General features: G+C 38.6%; 1 protein-coding gene across 1 annotated transcript in view; it reads right to left on the bottom strand.

The window, feature by feature from the left end:
• LOC101484267 (ras-related protein Rab-26) overlaps window positions 1-13,475 on the bottom strand; it is a 55,687-nt gene that overhangs the window by 16,170 nt on the left and 26,042 nt on the right. The window contains exon 5 of the mRNA XM_004559396.3: window positions 9,482-9,534. Coding sequence (XP_004559453.2) covers window positions 9,482-9,534 — 53 coding nt within the window. The remainder of the gene's footprint in view (window positions 1-9,481; window positions 9,535-13,475) is intronic.

Consider the following 13,475-nt stretch of genomic DNA (forward strand, 5'->3'; position numbering starts at 1 on the left):
GACAGCTGAGGTATGCTCTGGTCCCCTCAGGACCCGGATTTGAACAATTGGTTATGAAAAAGAAGTTATTGGAGGAGCAATTTAAATCAGTTCTTAAACCCTGTCAGTGCACTCGATGGCACCAGTCTTGTAAATGGACCTGTGTTTCTTCAAATTATGCATGCATGACTAACGAAGAGAAAAATCAGTAATTTAAGGTTTCAGTATGTTCTGAAGAGAAAGAAATTGAGTGTTCAAAATGCCAAGTGGCAGTAAAATACTGACTCACTGCAAAGGGGATTAAGGTTCCCAAAGCTGCAATAGAAAAAGAACAAAAGTCATTTATCTGCAAATGTGCCACTTTGCTAGATTTTCATCACAATGAATTAATATTACCTCATGACAGGAATTTGACTTGCGGTAATCCACCAGTTAAGTTCAATTCAATTTCTTTTGTTTATCCAATTCAATTCGAATACATTCAAGTTTGTTGTTGTGAGTTGGTGCTGTATAAATAATCACTTTAAGGCACTTTATACTGTAAGGTAAAGACCCTACAGTATAAAATTAACCCCTATAAGAAAGACTTTGTGGAAGTGGGGAGAAAAAGAAAAAGAAAACTGTGGGCAAAACCAGGGTTAGGGAGGGAGTAGGTGTCTGTGGAGGAGAAACAAATTTAATGGCATGCATGATGGTATATAAAAACTGAATGGGTGCCATATTATGAACTTTTAGGGCCTGTTCTGCTTGACTTTTGGTTTACTTATTATTTATGGAGTTTGTTGTTCTAGTAGCTATTCCCTGTTGGTTTTGCCATCTTTTTATTCCAAGGTTTTGTTAGTTTTAGTTTTAATACCTTTTGCAGTCTAGTTTTTGTCTTTTAGTTATTATTGCTTATAGTTCAGAGCTTCAGGTTATCCTTTCTCCCTTGTTGTTTAGCCTTCATCTCCATTTCCCTCTGTGTCTTCCATCAGGTTTATCTTTGTGCCCGTTTTCATAGTTTAGTTATTGTCAACTTTAAAAATTGAACTTTTGGCCAAAATTAGTTTTATTATTAGTCGAGATGAAAAATAAAGAACAATCTAAGGACATATTTTATTTAAGTTGATCTGATAGGAAGTGATAAAACAAAGAGTTAAACGTGTAGAAAAGCTCCACAAACACCTTAAGCCACATATAAATTTAGCTGACTTTGAGACATTGATATGGGGTCAGTCTGTGTGGGAAGACTTTGGCCTATGCTGAGATACTTCTGTTTTAAAGACAGAACATCTTTGATTCGGTACGACTGCCTTGACACGCTGCAGGCTAATTAACACATGAGACAATAAGAGAAATCTAAGCTGTGTTGTGTAAACACATATTGTAGGTGGTAGCAAACACGTATAGCACTGTAATTAAACGTTTAAATCTTCTGGTTCTTTTAAGCCTTTGAGAGGTATTCTTTTATACATCCTCTATTAATTTTTCAACTTTCAGGTCAACCAAATTATTGTGTAAATTTCAGCAATTTTGTTTTCATTTTCTAAGCGAGAAAAAACAGTGTCTCCATGTCTGGCTTATAGTATGAGGGTTGCTTTTCTTTGCACGAATACTAAGATGTTAGCTACTTAAACGCTGTATTAAATGAATCCAGTGTTTACTTTCTGGTATCTTTAAAAACGTGCAAAAAAAGAGATCTTTTTTAAAAACAAGAGCCACAAGCTGTTCCAGAAACAACGGATAATCAGCCCGTGAAGTGCTAACAATTTCCTTTTGATTGCTGTTTGTTTTTGTGCTTTGACTGATTTAATAGTGTTGTTCTAAATTCACGTCATCACAAATTCATGTATGTGTGCGAGTGTGTTTTAACGACAGCTCTCTTCTGCTTAAACAAATAATCGAAAAACAAACAGTGTGAGGTCCCTCTGTCTGGATGATAAAAGGACAGCACCAATGTGATAAAAAGCCAGAATAACCGCAACAAACACAATGACACCTCTGCCTTTGTTCATGCAGGGTAGCGATACAACCCTCCAAAAAAGACAAAAGTGTGACAGAAAATGACATTATCTGAAGATAAAACGATACAGACACAGACAAACAATGTGTAAGGTAAGTGCATGACTCACCCTGGGCAAACACATTTCACACAAAATGTAATATAAAAAAAAAAAACCTTCCCCAATTTTTTCAACCCTTTGTTTGGGTTTTTTCTTTCTTTTCTTTTCTCCTTAAAGCAAATCCTAAATAAACTATATATCCCTTCAGATGAAGATATTTTATGCCAAGGAAAGTGTGAATGCAGCAAAGGCATGCCTGTACTTCTTGTACAATCTTTAATGTTGATATAATAACAGGAGAATTGAGTACTTTCATTTATGACTAAGTTGTTTTCTTTACTTTAACTTCCAAGTGGGTAATGATGCTTTTTGAGGAAGCTAAAGGAGAGACAGTGGCAGCCAACGAATCATATTTCTCTTCTGAAAATATATGATAAACGGCTTTGACCTTTGACCTGCCAGCCCCCTCACAGGTAAAGAGCTTCTTTCAGCAGAGTTTCAATACACTCAGACGACCATAAAAGGAGCTTTCTGGTGCACAAATGTGGTGTTATATAACAAAAAATGGTGAGATGAGGAAGAGAAAAAGGGCCTATAGAATCACTGATTTTGAAGCTATTTTAACGAGGCACCTGTAACATAAATCCATCCGCTGGGGTTCTGGTCATATCACTTCTTCTGGAATTGCTTCAACAACAACAAATAGCAAGCGACTTAAATCTTGAGTCTTCATTCATCTTACATTGCTTGTGTGCACGTACTGTAAGTGCCCCCATTTGTTTTGTCACTTTGGGGCCGACATCAAAGTAAATGGAAATGTCCACAGAAAGCAGCTGCCTGAACAATGGTACATCATTTTTTCCTCTGGCGCTTTGCCTTGGCAGATCCACGGTCCACTGGCTGCATCATATATATGACTACAGTAATCTGCGGAAGCAATGGAGCTGACATACTAATAATGTTCCACGCAGGACGCCAATTTAAAGGTGATGTCTGAGCGACAAGGTAACTAGGTTGCAGAGGAACCGACTGTGCAGAATAATCAGGATGATTTCAAAGCACAACAACATAAAACACCTGGAAGCTTGAAACAGGTCGTTTCACAAATGCCAAAAGTCTCCACAGACTGTGAAATGAATGGTATTTGACTTCACATCACTGCATTATTTAATGACAGTTTCTCTCATCACCATCTGGTGCAGTGGTGCCATGACATTTAGTGAACAGCAATGTGGTAGGCAGGCGGCCATTTCATTTGAAGCCAATCCATGCCCCGGGGACGCAACGAGAGAGATGAATGAAGACAGACAGATGAAGGTTTAATCCCCCTCGTTGCTTTCATTGTGTTTCTACAATGCAGACATGTAAGCATGATCAGGCATTTGGACATCGGCAGTGCGAGTGCAGTTAGATGGTAATTAATCTTTCAATGATCAGTACCAAAGCCAGACTGTTCAATAAGAAACATTACATTTCATTTGCGGAAAATGAATTTCAATCTAGGCTAGAGCGACTGATCTGCATAGTCAATATCCCAACAGACACCATGTGCCTTTGGAGAGATTAATTTTGATCCCTGTCAGGGGACTGATCAATTCTAAGGTTATCAGAAAGCTATGGGATTTAATATTTTAAGTTTGAAATAAAACTGCAGGATTAGAAGCGGTATAGATCCCATGAAATAAATGCAAGCCATGTTGATTGTTAATACACCTGGTCTCTCTCTTTCCAGTCCATTGACTTCTGAGTCTAACTCAAATGTCACTTTCGGAGGCTCCCTTGTCACAAGGGGTGGCCACAGTGGATAGCCCTGCATGTTTGATTTGACAGAGTTTTACGCCAGATGCCCTTCTTGATGCAACCCTGAAGGGATTTGTGTCTCTGGCTGGAATCAAACTAGTGACCCTTTGGTTGCTTCTTAGAAACATAGTGTCTAACCAGATATTTACTCTGGATGGCATTACCTTGGCCAGTACCACTGTGAGGAATCTCTGAGTCTTTTTTGTTTAGGATATACCCTTCAGCGTGCACATCAAGCAAGTATACAGGGCCTGCCTGTATCATTTGTGCAATAAATAAAAATAGAAACAGAGTGATGCTGAAAACTTAGTTCCCACATTTATTACTTCTAGGTTGGACTACAGTAATTTATTACCATCAGCTCGCTCTAAAAGCTGCCTGAAAGCCTTCAGTGGATCGACAATGCTGCAGCGAGAGTATCAGAATCAGAATACTTGAATAATCTCAGAAGTCATATTTTGACAGGGACTAGAAAGAGAGCACATTTCTCCCATTTTAGCTGCTCTTTATGGGCCCTTTGTTAAATTCTGACTTGAATTTTACATCCTTCTCGTCGTCACATACAAAATGTTAAATAATCAGGCCCCTGTCATATCTTAAAGACTGCATAGCATCTTATTATCCTCACAGATCACTTCGCTCTCACAGTGCTGGCTTACTTTTGGTTCCTAGAGTGACTGGAGGTCACTCTAGCATGGGACCAGCTCTCAGCTTGGATTCAGGAGACAGACACCCTCTCTACTTTTAAGATTAGTCTTAAAACTTTCCTTTTAGATAAAGCATATAGTTAGGGTTGATCAGGTGACCCTGAATCCTCCCTTAGTTACGCTTTAGTTGGTGTAGGCTGCTGGGTCATTTCCCACAATGCACTGAGTCTTTCGTCTTCATTCTTCCCCTCATCCTAAACCAGTCTTGGTGGCTGGCTGGCCCTCCCTAAGCATCGTTATGCAGAAAGTTTTTTCCTGTTAAAAGGGTGTTTTTCTTTCCCTTTGTTGCCAACTGCTTGCTCATTTTGATTTTCAGGGTTTCTTTCTAATATTGTAGAGCTTTTAATCCTAGAATATAAAGTGCTTCGAGGCAACTGCTGCTGTGAATTGGCTCCATGTAAAGGAAATTTATTTTAAATTCCTTGAATTAATACACAGCTTACTGTACATGTGTAAAACTGGTAACTGTAACAGAAAGTTAATGAGGCTATGTTAGATATAACTGTTAAGTAAACTTACTTATTTTATGTATCCAAGCAGCCATGTAACTATTTCACTGACAGACGCTTCCCTTCAGGTAGAAAAAGTGTTGAAGCGACTGCAGTGTGTAAATCCAAGTATGGATTTTGTTTTAACAAAGAGAAAATAGGTCTTAAGAACACTTACAGTTAGTTTGCCTCTGTTGCAGCTACTTAGAAAGCGGACATTTAAGAGAGAGAAGTTAAAACATCTCTGTTTAGGACAGATGATTAACTGAGAGGCTGTGAGACATTTTTTAAAACTATGAATTATGCAAAGTTTCTTTAGAGGAATCCCAGAATAAAAATATAGACTTGCAAAAGAAAAAGCATAAATGTTAACCTACCAATGTTAATCGATTTTGCCCTGACCTCATGCTGTTATAATGGTCTAATAATAACTGAATATCTATTTTAAGACCAACTTTTTTGTTAGCCCCAGATGTTAATGATGAGGAGAAATCTCTCATGACTAGATGGTTAACAGACAAACAGACAGGAGTGAATAATTTCGATAGGACACTCTAATTCCCACAAAGAGCAAATGATCTTACTCCTGAACGATGGCACCACAGGAGCCAGGCTGCTATTTAAAACACAAGCCCAGACAAATAATTTGCGGCAGAGGTCTAAATAGACTTTTATAGTCTCCCTGAAGCACCACTTCTGACAAGAAGGCATTCATCATCTTACTAAATGGGTTGTGTAGTTCTGCAAAAATAAAGACTTGCGTTACTTGCCACTGTGTATTATATAAACAAACCACTGATTGATAGCGCTTGCCAGGACGGCGTGAAACACCTGAGTAACTCTGAAACAGCCAGATGTTTATGATGCAGCGCACATACAAGAAATCATTTGTGGATGAATTTGACTTTATCTTCAAACCACTTAAAACACAATCCAAGTGACAGCGGCTGGAACATTCATGAGATGAACTGATTGGACTTCTATTGCCTTACATGTTGAGTCTTTCTCTCAGAGATGATGGACAGCTCGAATGATGTTAATGTGCTGCTGTAATTGTGTCCTCGAAACACTGCAGAGGGGAGCGGTTCTGAGGGCACGAGAAAAGGAGAACTATTTGCCTATCTCATTTCTGCTTCTCCTTCAGAGTGGCATTCATCACCATTAGTGTTCATTAACATGAGTTAGTGCTCGTTAGGCAGCAGTATGCCAGCAGGAATCTGCAGCTTACCGCCAACATATCTCCTGCCTGTAATAGACACTGACTGAGTGTGAGAGTGGTGGAAGGATATGAAACAGGGAGGGAGAAGGCTGAGCAGGGTGGGGAAGGACTTGTCAATCTGTGCCTCAGAGGATTAGTGTAAATGTATCAGTAGGAGACTATAACTGTATTAAATAAACGTCAACAATCTCGGGGGCGGTGGTGGTGGTGGGGACTCCACCAAGCTGTGAAACAACCAAAAATAGACAGAAAGTCAAGCTGTTCATTTAACTTTGCTTATCATACTATTTGTGCCTACATTTACAACTCTAAAAAGTAAAAATAGTCTCGTATGAACAAGACAAATAGGGAGTTTTAATTAGGTAAGAGCAAAAACAAGTGGGAGACTTGACGAAAACAGTGGCAGATTTTGATTTTTGGAAGGCCATACTGTGAATTGCTCCATTTGTTCAACTTGGAAAATTGTTGAGTTATATTTAAATCACGTAAAGGGGCTGGTTTTCTACTCAGACTGTAGCTCCATAAAAAAAAAGCAGATATCCATACTCTCCAAAGAATAAATCAGACTGCCTTTGGTGATCTCTCTGACCTTTTTTTAACAAGCTGCTATGAAACCTGACACATCCACAGATCCATTACCTGAAGTGAACTGACACCATTCATCTATCATTTTACACCAAGCTTACAATGTATACATGTAATAATGTTTGCAGCTCACTAAGCTAGAGGTCTCAAACTTATATTTGCTCATAGGTCACAAACTGTGGAATTTGATCCAAGTTGGCCCGAACAGTAAATGATAAGCTAATAATCGAAACAAACACAAAAATGCTCCACAGCCTCTCACAACAGTACAACAATAAGTCCACACAACCCGTCTCACTTAGTTTACTAAAATAAAGTGCTTCCAGGCTCATTTATAGTCGTTCTCAAATATGGTATGTTTGTACATGCACTTCACTGAATAATATATGCTTAGTTTTTCAAAGTAATGCAGTAAGAAGTGCAAACTTTTGGCACAATTAATGTCACAATTAATACAGAGATGCATTTTACACTCCTGCTGCACTCCCTTTTAAATATTTTCTAATCAGTTTGCAGTCTTCAAATCTGAGTGTTGTCCTTTATCTTTGTTAAATAAATTTAGAAAGTCTTACACTGGGTTTAAGAAATTTCTTTAGCAATTTGTTATTTTGTGCTAATATATCTATATATGAAATATATACAGTAAATATGTGGTTAAAAAGTCAAATTTGATACACAGCAGGTTAGAGGAGTATGCAGGTATACCCATGGGTGAAGATTGTTGGGACAGTAAAGACTTCCATGTAAAAAAATAGCCCGTAGCACTGTGTGTTGGACCATGAAGACAAGGGCCAGAGGCCTGTTCTAGCTAGATTTTGTGTCAGATAGTTGACAGTTTGCTACTCGTACTCCCCTGTGTTACTATTTTGCCAACGTATCAGTCCTTCCTCTCTTGATTCTGCACTCACATAACCCCCCCAACCCCCACTCTCACTTTAGCTGTTGTTCAAATCTGGACTTGAAAAGCATCATTCCTGCTTCAGTGATCTCACAGGGCAGATAGGCACATCACATTTCTCTAGCACAGGCTGGTAACAAACAGGCTCTTCGTGCCTTAACAAGCCCTTTGGTGCACTGAATGAATCCTTTTTTGGTCACTGTAAATTAAAGCAATTGCAAATTGTGTCCCCTTGTGCTGCAGGTTATACTTATTACACAGAGGGGAACAAGTGCTATGATTACAAAGTGACACCAGCTGACACAGCTCTACCTCTTTTGACAACTGTTGTTGCTGAGGAGGGTAAATGGTGAAATAGAGGTTTCTGTAAAAGCTGCCATTTTGCAGCCCTTTCTGACAGTTATTTCACTTTTACTGGTGTCAAATTGTCAAATAATTTAAATTTATTTTTGATAATGAATGAGTAATTGTTTAGCCTGTGCTCTTAACATCAGTGAAAACTATTTTTCCCATTTAAATATTGGAACAAATTGTTTTCTTTATAGACTTTTGCATCTTTTCATGTCCTCCCCTGCTGTGCTGCTGGCATTTCTTTTTTGATTTCTAACTGAAAGAGTTTTGCTTGTTCTTTTAACGCAGTATATAACATAATTATTATATGACAGAAAATATCAGTTTTGTTCTGAAATCTATGAATCAATACAGAAAGTTCAGGGAAGAAAACACTATGCTGCAATTTGGGATTTCAACAGTGTTATATGAGACTGACTGGATCTAACTGCTGTGTTTAAGCAAAACTATAAGCCCACAACAAGTTCTGGATTGAATTGGTCTCATTACAAACAATAATAAATGGTTTCATATACACAAGTGGTCATGTGATTATTATTAATTTAATCCTTCATCAACTAATCTGTTCTGAGTGCTCCTGCTGTCCGAGTGCATCCATTACTTCCTAGTAGACAAAAAGAGAATTTTAAGATGACCTTGCAGAAATACTAATATTGACCTGCTGGCCATTATTAGTGGTACTGGCCTAGATGCCTAACGATAAGGCCAAGTGTAGCCGACAGATGCCCCCCTAGTGATTCATAAAAGAAACTAAGTTAACTACATTTGTAAAAAATATTTTTCACCTAATAATTAAATCGTCCTGAATTTTATTCCTGAGAAATATCACAAAGTTTAGACAATAAGGTAACCATGCTACCCTAACTTTCAGTCTTCCTTCATATTCCTGATCCGATTAGTTATTTCATTCAAGTCTCCCCTTTGCACAGACCTCATTCATACTTTTCCCACTGGACAGTATGGGAAGAACTCCATAATGCCTTCCCCCAACCACCCCACCACAAATTACAATGACATAGTAATCAATCTCCATTTTCCTGATTGCCATTTGGTCATGATGTTGTTCAGCATTACAAAGTCAGATTGTACTTCCACTTATTCCAGTGACGATGAATAATGTAAGAGATGTCGCAGATAATTTTTTGACATTTGTGGCCCTGATCCAGCCACATCCTTTCACTTTTTAAAGACTACTGAAAAGCACACGTCAGGCATCGAAACCCGTGTCCCAGACCCACCCCAGACATCTTCACTAGCAGCTTCCTCTCATCCTCGACTCTGATCACTTACATGCACTACTTTTAAGGTGAATTTTGGAATGGACATGTGATGCAGTCATACTATGTACTTGCATAAAAGTGAGTACTATTTTGTTTTATGGACACAATTATTTAATCAAGAGAATGACTAACCTGTATGTTGTCAAAGGATGATTTGTTGGTGACGTCATACAGCAAGAGAAGAGCTGAAAGAAACAAAGCAAAAGATGCCATGTAGAAAGTTGTGGCATTAAAAAAAAAACAACTGTCTTTAACCTTGATGCATTAACTTCATGTGAGTACCAACTTAATTTTGCAAACAAAAACATATAAAAGTTTAATATTTTCAAGGATTCTAATGAATATAAATGAAATACAGAGAGCCCCTAAGCTGTTCTAACTCTATGTAGCAGTTTACCTGAGGATACTCAAGAAAAAGAGACACTGCAGCTGAGAAAGGCAGCGCCCAAGGAGGGATGAACACGATGAGGACTGACAGCTATGCAACAAAGCTGAGGTCTGCCAGACTTGTGCTGCAGGTGTTTCTCACTCCTTTGCAATTGGTCACCACTAAGTGGATGAAGTCAGGACACATTAAAATCATAACCTGCAAGTCTCTGTTTTATTGGATATCTTTCTGCTATCTGAATTCAACATCTTATCCAGCTTTTTTCTATTACTAATGTTAAAATGCCAGCAGGTGTCAGCTTCAGGTGTTTGGTTAGTATCTTCCCCTCACAAATCTGAAGGTTTTTGCACTGTAGAACACATGGCACAGTCAAGCTAAGCTTTAAATGAAGAGATTGTGAGGATAGAAGAAGGGAACTGATAAAAAGCAACAATTAAAGAAAAACAGCCAAGCTATTAAGATGAAATAGGGGACCACTTCCCATCACTGTGGCTCCAAGACAGAGGTAGACTAATAGGTAACGGAAGAATCTTTATTATGAAAGCATACTCACAACTTTCACGTCACAGTTTATGCTGTAAAATTTGTATTTTTAGACTTTTATTGGCTCTACCCTTGAGATGTTTTTCTGCCTGCCTGGCTCTTCTTGTTTGTGTAGGTGAATTTCTTTATTTCTGTTGATTCCTCTTATATTTTGAAGGTTATTCTTTCTTATATCCATTCTCTTCCCTGTCCCATTACTATCGGACCTTGCATTACTCCCTGATGTGTATTTAGACTCAGTTCCAGTATGGCCCATTGACTTAGTTTCTTGTCCAAGTGAACAGTACACCACCTTGAATCAGCGTCCAAACCAGCTTTGAGATTGTGGACTCACTACACATACAAATACAACTTCTTTCCTCACTCATCATTTCTGGATGGACTCAGTAATAGAAATAAATGGTTTTTGGGGAAAGGTTGTACATGACTTTGTACTCTTTTCTAAAAGGTGTTCCATTATTTATAAATTATAAAAAAGACAGATGACCAAATAGGAGCATTTTTGGAGGTTTTGTTGTAAAAGCTGGTATAAAATTGTCCATCACAAAGCAAAAAAAGTGAACGACAGGCATACATAGATCTGACAGTGGTAAAAATGTTGCAGAAGATTGGTGTCCTTCCATCTGAGACAGCTGAGGGCATTTGGAGCTTATCAGTGTATTTAAGAGTCTGTTCGGCAGCTCCAAGTGTGATTCCCCACTGAGGAGTTACTTTTTATGCAGTCTGAAATAACTGGATTAACTAATCCCTTTTTCTACACCAAATGGCCTGTATATAATTTAGAGATGTAGCTTGGACAAATTAAGTTTTTAATACTGAAATGCACCAGTCTTCTGTTTTAGCCCACCTCTTCTGTTCTGTGTCTGTCTGTCTTTAATTCATAACTTGGTTTTAATGCAGTGCTTGTGTAGATAAAATTTGTATGCCTTGCTTTAACTTAACTACAGGAAATGTCCCAGTGCTGAAACAATAACCACAGATTTCTTTTGAATTGAGCTAAAAAAAAAAAAATACCTGATGACTGTCTGCATTTTTCTCCCACACACCAAATACGCTGCCTATCCACCAACATCTAAAATAATCCCGCTGTTCTCTCCATGTCCTCTTGCAGAACAATTCCTAATTCAGAGTCTCTTTATGCTCCTACACTTCTCTCTCTGCGTTGCTACCTTAGCTGTGGAGCCCCTGGCTCCAGCTCTACTCCGATAGCCTAAATATTATTTCACTGACAAATGGCTTCATTTATAATTGTCCATTTCAGCTTCATGAAGGAGTGCAAATCCACCGAGTGTAAACAGGGAGGAGAAGGAATTGTTTGACTTTTCCAAACTGAATGAAGTGGAAATACATGGAAATGCCAAAATGTCACAAATAAATCATAAAACAATTACAGTTTCCTGTGGGTCTGATCAGTTTTTTGGGGGACTTTGACAATTTTCTTGTGTGGATTTTGGCATTGGATATAGTATAAGGTTTGGTCAAAAAGATCTGCAACTCCACCAAAATTCATATCTAATTTGCTTGTCTCCTTGTGCACATGCTGACCGCTTCAAGCATCGCTGCAGTTTTCGGATCACTCCATTCTGACTGCATCTATATTATGACTGCATTTTAAGGAAGATGATACAGACGCCAGGTTGGTGAGTAGTGATGATGTTTGTTAGGCTCAAACTGCTTTATTAATGATGCCTTGTGATGTTACAGTAGAACTGAAGCATTAAGAAAACATTAAAAGTCTGACCCTGGTGGACGACTTCACAATGAATGTGCCTGTGCATGCAGAAATAAATACAGAGCATGAGCGCTGTCTTTGGGCTCGAGAATTCTGCTCTTCAGTTGAAGGCTGGGATTTAGTCTCTAGGTTGTAGTCAGAGAAGCAGTTCTCTTTCTCAGTGATGATCTTCAACAATGTGGTTGGACCAATCTGACACAAAAGTTGATATTTGTTGTCTGTAAGCAAGATTTCAGAACAGGAATTCCACAGAGTGATCCAAAACACAGGAGCTGTGGGAGTGGTGCCAAGCTACCCATGGATACCACCTTAAAGACGAGTCAATTTAATGCAGGACTTTAAAGATTTAACATTTGGAAAAGAAAATTGAACATGTTTTATAAACATTTAATCTTGTGGTACACAGCTTGCATATAGTTGCAAAATTAATTAAAATAAAACGCCTTGTGCTGTAAAGCACTTAAACATTTATGTACCATTTCAGTCATAGCCTTGCCCCAAGGTCTCTTTGCATTAGCAGTACATTGACGTAGACAGACGTATAAAGCAGCTTCAAAACAGTCAGAAATAACACAAAACCTGCAACAGCTGCCTGGTTACATGAAGAAGCAGAAAAAAGTTACACTGCTGGAAATAACTTTGGTTTGTTTGCAGGCTTTGGGGGAAGCACAGAACACAGCATGAAGACAGACAGGGAGATCAAACTGTGTGAGCTTTGGAAAGCTGGGGAACCATTACAGCAGACCTTTTGCACAACGCTTCAGAGACTTCAAAAATCGACTGACAGTCTGGTCCTGAAACGGGAGTTTGTTCAGATTAAACAACGTTGCACAGATTCAGTCAGCAGCACTTATAGGCTTGGTATCAACATGAGTTTTGAAGCGATGTGTGAAGGTGTGTGCCAATAGGCACAAAGAAAGAGTTTTGTGCAAAGAAAAGTCTACACTATTTCAATGAACCTGTCACAGTTTTATTAATGCTGCAGTGGCCACAAAAAAAATTTAATATTCACATCACATCCTGGATATTTTTCTCCAATAGCAGTTCAGGCTTTATTAAATTCTTGTCTCACACACGCTCTTAGAGCGGCATTAAAAGAACCTAAAGTTGATTAGGATGTTGGAACATTCTCTCATTTGCTCCACGGCAGTAATGGAAAAATAACAGAATTCCGACACAAAGACGAGTAAGGCTACATTCCAGACATGCGTGATGTGGTTTTGAGAAAACAAGATATGTCCCCAGGGCATCTTGCCTGGAACTTACCCTGCTAAAAGTCTGTTAGGGTCCCCTTATTACAGGAGACAGAGACGATTCGGTGAAACTGGTGTAATTACGCAGGCTGACCGCCAAACCCTAGCATAGATAATACACGGAAACAGATGATTTTGTTCTATCATTTATGCATAGTTGGTCATACACCAAACCAAACCCCAGCTTAAGTTCCACAAACTTAAATTGAT

This window comes from Maylandia zebra, linkage group LG4, assembly GCF_041146795.1.
Source record: "Maylandia zebra isolate NMK-2024a linkage group LG4, Mzebra_GT3a, whole genome shotgun sequence".
NCBI classification, from domain to species: domain Eukaryota; kingdom Metazoa; phylum Chordata; class Actinopteri; order Cichliformes; family Cichlidae; genus Maylandia; species Maylandia zebra.